The 15,111-nt window shown below is 40.0% G+C and overlaps 1 protein-coding gene across 1 annotated transcript in view; it reads left to right on the top strand.

Moving 5' to 3' along the window:
• The first annotated feature begins 3,984 nt into the window (after window positions 1-3,984).
• LOC146181676 (lysosomal protective protein-like) overlaps window positions 3,985-15,111 on the top strand; it is an 80,382-nt gene continuing 69,255 nt past the window's right edge. The window contains exons 1-4 of the mRNA XM_084575530.1: window positions 3,985-4,067; window positions 7,641-7,836; window positions 11,932-12,118; window positions 12,656-12,898. Of these exons, the coding sequence (XP_084431656.1) occupies window positions 7,661-7,836; window positions 11,932-12,118; window positions 12,656-12,898 (606 nt within the window). The 5' untranslated portion in view covers window positions 3,985-4,067; window positions 7,641-7,660. The remainder of the gene's footprint in view (window positions 4,068-7,640; window positions 7,837-11,931; window positions 12,119-12,655; window positions 12,899-15,111) is intronic.

Here is a 15,111-nt window from a genome sequence, read left to right as displayed (position 1 = left end):
TCAATAACGGCTGCTTCTATTTTGAGTAAATAGGATGTCATGCACAATTAAAGTATAAGAACACGGAAGTTTACATTCATAAAGTGTTCAGGCTATGGGTTTGGTAAAAGGGTACATCTTTTGTTTTAATCAATGAAATAGAGCTGTTGTCTTGTCAGAACGCTGCTTATTTTCGAATTCTTAAACATTACTATTTTCTGCAAAGCCATATGCAATCTTTTCTTGTGCAGTAACCCCTTACTGTAAATTGCTGCTTAATAAAATGAACAACACCTTCGCTCTTCGTCGCTGCAGATGTGTTCACAAAACATTCATTATGCACTGTCCTCCTGATTGCTATCGGCTTCCCATCAGCACCATTGACTTTCAGACTTGGACATTCGGTACCTATCATTGATCTCTAATATATTGTTTTTGTGTCTGCGGAAGAAATGTGTTGTTTAGGGAAAATGTTTATTTCACTTTGTAGGTCCATTCCCGGCTACCAACCACAGTCCCCTGTGAGAAATACGCGCCACCAGAATGCAGACATGAGCGTACAATAATGCCTCTTCCTGTGTGTCTAAGCTATGCTCGTCTTGAGCGCATTGGATGACAACTGAATATTTGTAGCGCTTTTGAAATTTTTCACGCGCACAACAATGAATAAGGAATTCGTGAAGGGGTACTTTCTTTTTCAGTATATCGGAGTCAGATAAACCCAAACGTAATGTTGTCTACACGAAATCAACACCTGAGTTAGAGCGCATATAAGAGCCGCGGGTCAAAGCCCAAACTCAGGCTCCCAAATCCGATACGTTGTTTAAATGCAAATAGGAACGTCTTGGTGCAGGTGGAGGGGCCAGTTCTGCCAGTGACATCACAATGAGTGCTTAACGTTAAAACCTCAGCATGTAGGCGATTTACGATTTACTGCTTTTGCGGAGCAATGCAATTCGGCGTGCTTGAAAAAGGCGCTTAGCAATAATTTAGAAGTCACATGCATATATATAATAGCGCGGTTCAATGACAAAGGCGCCAGTTTCATCGCAAATGGATTGTATATGAAGGAAAATAGTGACAAATAATGAGTTCAGTCATTGTCATAATCGGGAGGTTTTGATAGTAGTCTACGGATAATCATGGCAGCTTTATGCTTATGTTGCGTGTGCGTGCATGTTCCTGTGTTTTAATAAATGGAAAGTTTTGGGTTAGCTGATTCGACAATTTTGAAGCAGAATATGGAGCTCAAACTGAGCTCAGATGAAAATTGAGAGTGCGAAACTTATTGCTAGTACAGATCGCTTCTCTTCTACGTGTTTGTGTATTTACCGTCCAGTGCCTTCACAGTTAAGCGTGCGTGCGTGTGTGTGTGTGTGTGTGTGTGTGTGCGTGAGTGTGCGTGTGTGTGTGTGTGTGTGTGTGTGTGTGTGTGTGTGTGTGTGTGTGTGTGTGTGTGTGTGTGTGTGTGTGTGTGTGTGTGTGTGTGTGTGTGTGTGTGTGTGTGTTTGCGAGTGAGTGCGTGAGTATAAGGACTACTAAAGCCTATACCTCTCCGTAATTCACTTTCAGCCAGGATGACAAAGTTGTTGCCCGATCCTGACGTCAACAGGTTTAATCTCGTGGCAAAAACTATTGAAAAAGTTTTATCACGCTCAAATGCTGCTTTTGGTATCGAATGAATCTCATTTTATCTAGAAATATTGATTGAAATAATATTTATGCAACAAGAACATTGCACTGAGATTTATACATCGCAGCTTCAAAGTTTAACCATTATATTCAAAGATACGCACCAATAACTGCATCTTGTTTTCTTGGAAATTAAATGCGACGCATTGTAATCGAAAAACAAAATGAGCGTTTGGTTTTGGATCATTAACCTTTATTATCACAACAGTGTTACGTAACCTTTAGTGTTGAGTTTATTAATAGTTGCGTATTAAAATCAGAGGGACGAGCTGCTGAACGCTTAGGTACGCGTATTGCTGCGTTTGTAGCCAACAACTTGTGCTGTCCTATGTGAAGATCCTCATCATGTTGGATGTGTTGTCGGGCTAATGGTGACCATAATGGCCGCAAGTTTCGGTTTGCAGTCTATAACCTGGACGTAGTGAAAAGACCAAATGTAGACGGAGTGCGCGCTGTGTACAGAAAGCTGTGATATTTATATAGTACAAGGGCGCGAAGCTGGTCCATTATCAATCAAAATTATTAAAATTATCAATATCAAAATTTTATTCCGTTTGGGGAAATACTTACAACTGCCATTTATCGTCTGCAGAGTATGTAAAAAATCAGGCTATCCGCATTATCACCTCCAGCACTTATTTCCTCATACATTTCCAGCACTTAGTCCCTATACATGAACATCATATCTTATCAGTCCACCAGCTCATTTAGTATCACCTTGTAATCGCGTTCTTTAAGCTATTGAATGGCAGCTTGCATTTCAAGTCTGTTAATCCGCTACTACTTTCGAACTATAACTCTACAAGATTTGCAGCAAATAACAATTTACTACTCCCGAAAGTTCGTACTAATTATGGAACAATGACGAGATCTTTTGCAGCCATTTCATTCTGGAACTCATTACCTTTAACACGTAAAACTTATATGTCCTTGCCCACATTTAAGAATAGCTTGCAGGAATATTTGTTGAATTGCTGATGTTTTATATTTTTATGTCTAATACCTGTGTTAGTGCCTTGTTTTTGTGTAAAAATACTGATTTGCCATGTTTTGTATATTATAACCTTTCGGTAACTTTGCTGTTATTATTTATTTTGTTGTAGTGATCTATCGAGGGTCCCGGTGCAGTCTTCTGACTATGGGACCCTCGTCTGTATTTTTATGCACTTTGTAAATATGTTAAAGCTAATAAACTTTCACTTTCACTTTCTTAAAAAAAATGCGACTTTTAGGCACGAACTACAGCGGCTGCATATGCCTGTAAGAGCAGCATAAAAGAAGAACGTTCGTGAATGGCATGTGCCGTGCTCTGTACATGAGTACTATCTGTTTCTGAAATCTGGAAGCAAACTCTATGCTCGCTCTGGATCATGAATCAGGGATGCAAGTAAAATAATTTTTATTTCAAATAGCGAGGTATTTGTGCGGTATAACTGGTTGGGTTGTATTTTTCTGCTAAAGGACGTCCAACAATTGGCTCGCCTGTTTTAATGAGGAGTTGCTGGCAAATTTAAACGCTTTCGGCGCTTTCTTGTAGCACTGTATTCATAGATTTGTCTATACTGGAATTCGTCACTGTACCGGCACTAACTAAAGTAAATATATCACAGAGCGAATTCAAAAGAGCGGGAATCAAATCTGCTGATGAGTACACCATAGGATAATAAAAAAGAAGCTCGAACGAACTTACTGAACAGTGTATTACTACTATGCAAAAACTACAAAGCAAATATCTGAAAAATGCGGCGACTGAAAACATTTTTCTTATTCTCTGAGGTAAACAGGGTTCATTTCAAAGAATGCTCATTACCCTAGAAATAGCTTACGATGCTTACGGAAGAGCAGCCTGCCTAAATATGTCAGCGCAAACATGAAATATTTATCGTACATCTAAATAGGTAATCTATAGCTGATTGCCTATAGCTTACCGAAAATGACTCCTAAGAAAACATTGTATGCTTTTTTGTGCACGTTGTGGAAAAGAAGAGTTAAAAAACATTGAGCTGGAAAAATAGTGTTTATTTCGTTATGGTCAATGTTTTTTATACGATGTTATTGGTTGGTTTGCATATCTCTTTTCAGATGACGAAAGTAACCGTAGGCTCGGCTCGAGTGGATGAACGTTTTTCCTGAGACCTTCCGAATTCGAGTACAATTGCTGGCTGATCGAGCAAACTCAGAAATATGACTGCGATGAGAATCACGGTCAGTGTGTAGATAATGATGGCTGATATGTTTGCGACACCAAGAACCAGTAGATACCCCATATCGCCCAGCCTTATCAGACCGCTATTGTATTGGTCTTATCAGCGTGCGAGCTTATTCGGTATGAAGCTAATGTTGCACTAATCGTCTGCACACAGATCGTGGAAGTGGAATCGAGCAAAACGAAAGAAGTGAGTATATTTCACCCTGGAATTGAGCGACTTCATATTTTTGCCTTGTGCTCCTTCTACGGATTGTTTAAAGGTAGATATTGCGGATTCGCTCTTTATTCATAAAGTGAAACTGTGCATCAAATGTACACGCTAGTTTAGACATCTAAAACGATCATAGACGTCCCTGTCACGTGTGATTGCTGTGGCGTTCCAACCGCTTTTTCATATTTTTATACTCTAACAATGCATTGAAGACTTCCGGGCGTCACGAGAAGTCATTGCTACTCATAACATTTCTCCGGGTGGCATCAAAGGTGCGTAAGATTTTTACGCCAACTAAGGACAACACTTCCGACATGAAGTTTACTACACCTTTAATTCAAAAGCATTCTGCTGTAGATGCACTCAATGTGTAATCTGCATTCAGGTTTATTGTACTACCATGTCCAAGAATATTTATTTTTCTTTTATCCTGCACTTTCAATTGTAATGAATTTTAGACCTTTGAGCTGGCAAAGAGGAAAAAGTGTAATAAAGTGAATCTAAAGTTTACTTTACTTTCAGTTTTACAAACTTTGAAGCGCAAGGTATTTATGGACGCCATTCGTACACTATGGCCACAAGTTGGCTGTAATTTAAAGGTACTGAGTTTCAAGTTCGTAGCGTGGACTTCCGGCCGCCACGGGCACGTTCAGTGGAAGTAATGTGAAAAAAGAGCTCCCTGTGCGATAGGACTGGTTACAGTACCCCATTCAGTGAATCTGATCGATAGCCATTTTCTACTGCTTCCTTCGGAGCCGCACATAATTTACAGGCAGTTGTTTCTCAGGTTTCTTATAATAAGCCTTTTTCAAGGAGAATGGTCGAATGCATCTTTTCGGTCTGTCATTGTGTGCATACACAAATAGCAAACTTTCGCACTGCTGTCAGGCTGCAAAACGAAAGTTGGAAGCGCTTGATATTTAACGCAAAAGTAAGTAACTGAACTCACTGCGGCCATTAAGAGCCTTTATGTGGTAGTAACAATGCCCGTGGTGCTATTTGGGAAAGAGCGGCGCTAATTTTGAGCGATGGCTGTCGCTCTTCATGCAACGATAGTTTCCTACTGCTTTGCTTAACATTGTGCCAATACAGTTCCACATACATTTTTATAGCTTCGTAAGCTTAACACCATCTGTTTCACTGTTCAGAATCTCGTCTCTCTGTTTCTGTCATTTTCAGATTGCAATGGATTGTGAAATGATATTTATGGACTCACGGAAAGGAAATTTTTCAAAATGGGATAATGAGGAAAATGTTTAATTTCCTAGTGTGCAGGACGCGTGCAGAGATACCTATTTTTACAGTGCATATAAGCAAGTCACAATGTGGCAGCATATTTATACAACTGCTTGAATACACGAAAGAGTATGAAATTATTTTTTTTTCATTATCCTACACATATATTTGTTGGGGGTGGTGATGGCGTCTCTAACATTGCTAAAGACGCCAATCGCACGCTTGGTTTTTTACGCCGTAACTTGCGACTTTCACCTCCTTCTGTCAAACTGCTGACCTATTTAACACTCGTCCGTCCCAAACTGGAATACGCATGCGCAGTTTGGGACCCTCACCAGTCTAACCTTTCCCTCACCCTCGAATCCATCCAAAATCGTGCAGCAAGGTTCATTCATTCAGACTACTCATATCACTCAAGTGTTACTGATTTGAAGACAAAATCTAATCTCCTTTCCCTCCAATCATGCCGCAAAATAGCCCGGCTGCGCCTTTTTCATAAATTTTACCATTCATCACTAGGAAACTGTGCCATCATGCCTTGTCACCGCGTATCCCATCGACTTAACCACAATAAAGTAGTATACCCACCATCCGCAAATACCACTGCACATCTAAATGCTTTTTTCGTCCAGACAGCAAAGGACTGGAATCGCCTTCCTGCCGACGCAGTTCATCACGCTCATCCAGCACACTTCAAAGCATTCATTGAAAGACTCGCCAATGAACTGTAACAGCCCACCCCTCATGTAATACCCCACCAGGGGCATTTGAGGTATCAATAAATAAATAAATAATAGCAAAACAAAGGAAATGTCTTCACAATTTTTAATTTGGGCTAGCAGATGACATTTACGAAGGGTCGCTCTTTAAGTTACTCATTTGTGCAGTGCTGCATTGAAATGAATACCAGTTAAGCTGAATATTTGTTCACAAAAACTTCCTTGAGCTATGCAAGTGCATTGGAGTTTTTGTGGTTTTTCATTTAAACCACGCAGCGTTTGTTTGGCGTTTTCTTTTTGGTACTAATGATGACGTAGTCAAAATAAAGGCTTCAAAAGACGCACAGTGATAAATCATACTGTCAGCTTCCTAAAATACACAAAGTTCCAAAATGTCGGAGTAACTATTTCGTAAACAGAAGTCCTTCGTGTATTTTTTACGTAACAATAACAATTATTACATCCGTAGCTTTTGGTTGTCAGGTTTGGAATTCTTTATAATTTGTTAAAGCGTCAATGGTTTAAAATTGCACTCCGACTTATTTCTGTGAACACAGGATAAGTTTGAGAAGAAAATTTCGCTCCATGTCTGAAAATTAGGTCATGCTAATTCGCTGATTATTGTGCTCAATAATGCACCCTGAACGTATTCGCAGTAGCTTCACAATCATTGAAGGACGCACCACCAACGGGAGGGTAAACCTCTATTACTCACTATAACCACACTACAAAAGTTAGTAGCAATCTATAGCCGTCCATTGAAGGCTGAGATCGATCAGTTATATGATATTGTTACGGAGATAAAGAAGACTCGTGCAGGGCGAGGAAAAGGAAGAACGAAGAGGAGATCTAAGTGTGCGCTCTCCATTAGACCTTGGATTACTCTCCTTTCTTTATTTTCCTTCCTTACTTAGAATGGTCCCCTTTATATATCTTTGACAGGCACCCTCATTGCGCCCCTTTAAGATTGGATGTTGTACTGTTCCCATGTAATTAGTATCATTGTTGCTATTCAGCAGGCCTAACATTTAGCGTTAATTATTGCGAGTAGGGCTTTGTAGTAGCGGTACCTAACTGTGCGAATTAGTTGAGGTAAGTTACAGTGATAATTATTTATTATAATTTCGTCTGTGGAACTGAAATTTAAAATTCCCTGCCGACACTGTAGTGTATTAGGCGGTCGCACAAAGCACCTAAACAATCATTTTGGGCAAGTGCCCTACTGTTCTATGTAGCCCGCGTACAGCCTAAAACTCCGCGATATGATTTCTACTTCAATTCTTGTTTTCAGAAAAAGTGTGTGTCGTTCTAAAGGGACACTTTGCGATGGAAAATAAAAAAAAAAATGACATGACCCGCGATGTCGTCACCTGCTTAACCATTCAATTAGAGAATTTCGTTTTAAGCCCAGGCTTCTCGACAAATAAACGTTGTACCACAGTCACGTTAAAATGCGCGAAATTTCCCAGACCTTTCTCCGTGGAGGAGAAAATGGGAACTTTGTTAAACAGTGCAGCTTGTAGTGCGCTCAGTATGAAAATGCCTAATCAATTATTCTCTTGCTTACTGTGAACGTTGTCCTCCTTTTCCGCAGAAAGTAACCAAAGCACGAAAATGAGGTCAACGGCACTTTTTATCTTCTTTGCGGGCATAGCTGCAACGTCCACGGTGTCCGGCCAGGGACCTGCTCAAGACGAAATTAGATCTCTTCCAGGGCTTTCCGTCAAGCCCTCTTTCAAACAGTACTCAGGATTCTTGAACGCTGGACCGAACAAGAGGCTTCACTATTGGTAAGTTAAGTGGCGCTATAGAGGGCCAACTCTGTTATTTTTCGGCACCAGTTCAAGCCTTGGCTTGTGTTTATAATGCATGGAGGTGCCGAAAGGCTTCTGGCCTTAAATTGTTTTTTTTTTTATATATAATTGCGTTATACTAACAGATCTATCATTACGGGTGCGCCATTATTGCTACACGTGGTTTTTACGAACACTACAAGCGACAGAGCTTATTGGCGGACTCTGCTCAATCATTTTTATCCTGTACAGTCTGAAAAAACGAAGTAGTTTGGGTTCTTGTCTTTTGTTTTCTTTTTCAAATAACTTCTGACAACCTCCTAGAGCTGCGTTTCGTATTGGTGCAGCGTTAGTAGCTGTCGGCGAAAAGCAGGGCGGCTGTCACTTGAACAGTTCACTATTTGCTGCCCTGGTAAGAAGAAAAGTATTAGCACTTAAGGAGAAAGGTATTAAAGAGGCTATTGCTTTACTATGAGTGACAGTCAGAGAGTAACTGGGGGCTTTTATCTCAATTTATGGCGCCGCAATTTAAGGTTGTGCTTCCCAAGATACGCATATCGGTGGTAGTAGAATTGGAAACCATATATCAAGAGTTTTTTTTTTTTTTTTCTAACTGCCAACAGATGGTTGAAGTTGAAGTTTCAGGTTTATTATTTAATCCAAGAAAAGATATACGAACATATACAGCAAGAGGTTCCATGGTAGAAGACCGTGGGCGGGAACTCCCATATAAGTAGATTTCAATAAGCAACTAAATAGAAATATACATATATTCTTAAGCAACATAGACAAAAAATAAATAAATAGATACACAGTGTAGTAGGAGTTACACAAATATTTAAGTGCAAACAATATAATGCACCGGGTTAAGTGGAGAAATATGGGAGAGGCCTTCACCCTGCAGGGGGTATAGTCAGGCTGATGATGATGATGATGATGATGATGATGATGATGATGATGATGATGATGATGATGATGATGATGATGATGATGATGATGATGATGAATATAATGCAGGACAAGATAAAATAAAACGCTCACTGATGCTGTGATACAGAGAATAAATATAATGAAAATCACACATTATAGGAAGCAAAACCTTTAATTTGACTTTGAGCAAAGAAAGCGTATTAGTTTGTTTGATGTCATGAGTTCAAAGAATTTGAAAATGATATGGATGAAAAATGAGGGCATCATTTCCTGTAGTTAGTTCTGAACTTAGGTAGTAACAGTTAATTATTACGCAGCGCAAAACGTGTGAAGTTGTTGCTTATGGTCATGCCGGGTGAAAATATACTTAGCTGGAGTTAATGATGAAGAATATAAAAAAATAGCATACCAATGTTGTAAATATAAAAAAGCCAAGATAGGTAGAACGTTTAAATCTCTGATCAGAATGCGGGAGAGAGACATTCCAGGGGTAGAGGTTATGATTAATTTAAACAGCGCGAACACAAAGAACAATGACAAGATAAATTAATAATGAATGTGTACCAACTCGCCCAACAAAGTATCTTGGAAGAAGTTATGATGCGCATGTGGGGGACTTGTTTTTGAAGTTTTAATAAAGGCTAGAGATGGATATGGTGGGCGTTACCTTAATATGAGATAGCGCAGTTCAACTGATAGTTAACAAATGCGTAGTAAAGGGATAATGAAGTTTTGATTGGGAAATAGCTTCAGTATTTAATTACCGCGCTAATCCGTACGAGCTTTTTTTACAAATTTCAGCTACATGATGATGGGTCACTGGTAACACACAGATAATAAACTTGGCCTTGCCTCGAGATAGCAGCAGAATTGAGGTATAGTAGGGGTGTAATGAGGAATAGGTTCTGAGGGTGAGGGAGACGAAAATTTGAAAACAAATCTTAGTGACTTTCTCAGACAGGCGGTTAAATGTGGCACCAGCGAGAAATACAATTAAGGTCATTTTCTAGGTTATATTTGTAGATTATAGGTCACTTTATTGGTCATATTAAATACCTCAGCGTGATATGTCCAGATGATTTCTACAGGGCGGCAGACATTATGTACGTTACAGAGGTCAATGATGAAACGACTAATTACAACACTTGCTCTTTAATTGAAGGGCGAACATGAAATTTTTAAATTGAAGATCGTTTAAGACTTTCTCTCCCGGAAACGAATGCATTTCGAAATGGTTAAAGTCAAGAATATTTTTTTTTCTATTTTAAGTGTGCCTTCCTGCAATGCACGTATTTAAAGTAGAGTTGGTTAGTTCAGCTTTATAGAGTAAATCACATTTCCTACGACTACGGTATAAAATAGACAAACGGCTTTTGTATTTGCTGTATTGTAAATGAGAGCTGCGCCATTTTATAAATTTGAAATGAGTGAAGTAAAGACGGCATTTTTTCACGTTAAATATTTCGAACTGCAATGACTATAAAAAGTGTTCAAGAACTGAACTCAGCTCAATTATGACAGCCTTCAACGCCTTATTTTAATGGTTATCTTTTAAATCATAAGCAATCCACCTGCACAAACCCCACAGATTTTTCCCTCTCAGGGTTTAAAGTAGGGACCTCTAAACTGTTAAAACAACTGATGCTAATTATACATGTCGCTCCCAAATTACCTTTTTCAGTATGCCTTGAATTGTTTATGCGGCCTGTGCTGTCGCCGAATTTTCTGTTGCGAGCGGTAGCTATCCGGGCACTCTTTCGATTTTACAGACAGGGGTAATTGCTTTTAATCGCCGCTGACGCCTATATAATCTTTGTCGGCGTACTTGAATCGATAACTCGAGCCTATTTACTCATCGCGACCATGTTCAGAAAACGATCCTGTCATGCATGACAAAAACTCTGTCTTCAGGGGCACTGATAGAGATGTCAATAAAGTATTTCAAATGTTTAAGATTGGTCTAAATAGAGACTATCGCGCTCTTCTAGCCCCTTGATGCCTAAAGTATCGGGAATCGGCCATGCTACATTATCCGCTGAGTGGTTTTTTTTCATTTTTGTTGTGCCAAAAAAAGTTTAGATTTTTAAAATGTCAACTTCTGTATTTATAAAGCGTCTTGAAACATGCTTATTTTGTTCAAAACACCGAGTTTCTTGTGGTAAAGTTAGACGCATGTTTGGCATATGAGTTTATTTTCTTTCTTCTACAATGTTTTGCTTAATTCTGGACTAATAAGATAAGAACTGGAAGTCGTTGTCGCACATGGTGATGTCGGACTAAAAGCTATATTTTCCCAGCAAGTGTACATAGCCGCCAGCTCTTGACGCGCCCAAATGTGAGGGAAAGAGTGCTCAACAAACTTAGAGCACGGGAGATGAAGCGGTCGATAGAAATACCCAGAATCACCGCATGCGATGTGAACGTCAACGTTTCCGAATCTTATGCGTCGTATGACCACTGCTGAGGAAATGTTGAGCACGAATAAGCCAAATGTTTACATGAGACATGCGTTTTCGACACGGTCAAAGTATCGCAACAGACATAGCCGGTTTATTCCCTGATTATGCACAGTTTATTGCATATATTTCATGTCGACTACACAAGAGTATATGGCTTTGTGTACAACTCGAGCGAAACGCATAGTGAGGAAAGGCAGTTGGGTCACAAGCTATGAGGAAACGTGCGGTGAATATAAGCAAAAAGAAGAGTGTATAGGAGGTTATTAAGGGACCACATTTTGACAGTGAAGTAGCAAGATTTAATTTTTTGCCGTCGTTGTCATTCTGAATCACTCGGCACAGCACTTCGGCATGTGTTAATTATGTTTACTAGAGAAGCATGGTGAAATGATATGTTGACAGATGCACGAGGTAGATGATAAAACTCCACTTGGCTGTTATTTTCGCTGCCTCAGTAAATGAGGTTAACAGGTGGAAATACTCCTACTATATATAAACCAAGCCACTCGTAGACTGATGATCGCTGCTATCTGACATGCCATGTCGCTAAAGCAAAAAGGTATATATTATACACCAATGTCAAAATCTGACTCAGATTTCATCGAGTGTGCGGATAGTCTGTGGTTGTTTTGATTTAAAACAACATCAGTCGTGCTGAAGTAATGCTACTCTGATGAAAGTTTGGCTTTGTCATTTAATGCAGGTTTGCGGAAAGCCAAACAAAGAAGGCGAGCCTGGATCCGCTTATCATATGGGTTAATGGCGGACCAGGGTGTAGTTCCATGCTCACACTAATGATGGAACATGGTCCTTTCCGCGTCGTGGACAATGGACAGCTTCTTGTGCCCAACGACTTCAGCTGGAACAAGGAAAGTTCCGCTCTGTATCCTGTATCGAGAGTTTGCTTGCCTTATAGACTAGGCGTAATGTTGCCCGAAGCCACTCAATGATAACACAACAATTTACAGGAACCATAATAGCTACCGATGGAAGATAAAATGTGTAACTCCCCCTGAATAACGTTAGGTTATATTGTCGTTAGGTTGTATAGTTATATAAATAGCAACGGCTACTGAAATATACGACAAAAAGAAAGCTTGCAAGAAATGCAGTTTAGCAAATTTCATTACTTCAAAATTACAATACCACACGAATGTAAATATTAGGTTGTTTTTTCTTTTTGCAGAGATTAAGAAAGAGCTTTAAAATCGGGAAGCACTTATATAGCATTCAAATAACGCCTAAAAAAGCAAAATGAATAATTAGCGCACAACAACGCCCGAAGGTCTGTTTTAATTGGTTTCTAAAGAAAGAAAAGCATCGTTACAAAACTGTACTAAGGTTTTTGCAAGACACGTATAAACCTGAGTTTAATAGGGGCAACAAGAATTGACATTCCTTTATTTTTATTGTTGGTTCGCATGCAGGTCGCCAATTTACTTTTTCTAGACGCACCGGCAGGGTCAGGTTATTCATACGACGCAGCCGGCAACTATACCACGGATGACGAACAGGCAGCAGACGACACCTACTTGGCAATACTGGACTTCTACCACAAGTTCTCATACTACAGCAGTAATGCGCTCTACATTACTGGTCAAGGTGTGGCCGCCACGCATGTGTCCCTTGTCTCCGAACGGCTTCTCGATGAGCCAGCGATCAATTTTACGGTGAGATCTCTGCAAACTGCGGCAGTATGTCTTTTTGAGGGGGTGACATCTCTCTTGAAAATGATGCACAGAGAGGACCATGTAAACAGAAAACTTTTATAATTGTTTATACAGTATCTTTTTTTCTTGTAAGTGCATCTTTTTGTGTATTGAATTTTATATTTAGCCGCTTACACATTCCTCAATTTTAACTCTAACGTTACAGCATATATTTTTACAACACAATGATTATACTAGTGTGTCGCTATGCCGAATAAATTCAGAAATATGTAATGTTAGAAATGAGTAGGATTTAAAAAATATTACGAGGTCTCATTGCAGAACCAATTCGTATCTATAGTGCGCTTAATAGGAAAAAATGAAATATTGATGTTTATTCTCTCTTGGCTTATATGCTTGCCACACCTAATTTCAGAGATGTATTACAAATTTTCCAGACTCAGTGGAAATCATCTGAAGGCCATAAGCAGCATTATACCCACAATATCTTGACCCTGTATGACACTTTCGCTAAGCCCACCCCGTTAGCAGGAGCATCGCATCGTACGCAGCCAATTAATGGTATCACTTCCAAAGCCTATCTCACGAGGACCGCACAGCGCTTTGAAATATTTAGCAAATCTTAAATACAACTAATTTAAACGAAGTTGTGGATCCCATAAGCATGCCACTATGATAATCTCCGACCTGGTTTAGATAACATTCCCTCTGAAGCTCCTTCTTCCACGTATACTGTCATAGAATCTTTCGAGGACATGGTCATTCAGGTTGCGTTTTCCTCCGTCCTCGTCACAACCTCCTCTTCAAATAATGTGTTACTATGCTAGGTGAGGATATTTTATTTTAGGCAAAAGGAGCTAAAACACATAGAAACAAAAAAAAGGCTACGGGATTGAAGGCCCCGTTGCCTTATTTCCTTCAACTGATGGCCTCCATTGGGTCTTGGAAATTCCCAACACATTTCTAGAATTAAGTGCAGTAAGCATATACCGCCCTAAGCATGTATGTCGAGAAAAAATAAAAATCGTTATTTTATTTTTTTTGTATTCGGCGCACTATCAATACAATTTGTCCTTGCAATGAGGCCTTGCAGTACTTCATTTATCGTACTGATATCTAAAATTACATATTCCTTAATGTGACTGACAACGCGACCGTTCGGTAAAATCATTACCTTGGATTAATATAAGCTTTAACGTTCGACGTCACCTTAATATCGAGAAAAATGTAGCTGGCCAATATATACCTAAGTAAACAAAGCGATGAACTTGCAAGCTAAAGGATATCGTACAAACCTGTGCAAAATATATATTTTTTTTCATATGACCTTTCTTGCCTTTATACGGGACTGAGCACTCCGTTGACTTTCTTGCGTTCGTACGCGTTTTCAAGCCTTTTATTTAAGATGAACGAACTTTTTGCTCATGTTATCCACCCTGCGGGTTATCCAGCAAGCTGGGGGTTAGACGTCCCTCTCACTACTTGCTGCCTACGAACCGTAGCTAGGTGCCATTAGGAGGCTTCAGAGAGGGTTCAGAAAGCCTTTGCGATGAACCGTTTTCACCAAAATTTTTAACTTTGAAGATTCGTGTTAAAACTAGTACCGAGAACAAACGCTAACCTTTGTGATTTAATACACCGAAGTTAATTAATTAATTGGTTCACAGGAAGGGAAAGGCGCAGTAACTGTCACACTTGCTCTGTGGACACCCGAATCGCGCCGTAAGGGAAGGGAGAAGGGCGGGAATGAAAGTGGAAAGAGAGAAAGAGGGGCCGTAGAGGAGGGCTACGGAGTAATTTCGACCACCTGGGGATCTTTAACGTGCGCTGACATCGCACAGCACACGGACGCCACTTCGTTTCGCCTCCATCGAAACGCAGCCGCCGTGGTCGGGTTCGAACCCGGGAACTCCGGCACAGTAGTCGGGCGTCTGACCACTGCACCACCCCGGCGGGGCTACACCGGAGCCACATTGACGCGCTATGGGACGGTGTCGAAGAGTATTTTGGATAAACGTGCACATTCTGCCATTAATCAACGCTCGGGTATGTCGCACAGCACCCCTACTGAAAAAGACCCATATGATTTTCATATAGGCCACATATGAATTCATATAGGCCACATATGAATTCATATAGGCCACATATGAGTTCATATAGGCCACATATCGATTGATATGGGGCCAAATTCACACCATATGGGGCATATAGGA

Source organism: Amblyomma maculatum, chromosome 8 (assembly GCF_055883805.1).
Source record: "Amblyomma maculatum isolate TAMU_Amacu chromosome 8, ASM5588380v1, whole genome shotgun sequence".
Lineage (NCBI taxonomy): Eukaryota > Metazoa > Arthropoda > Arachnida > Ixodida > Ixodidae > Amblyomma > Amblyomma maculatum.
This window is presented reverse-complemented; position numbering and strand designations above follow the sequence as displayed.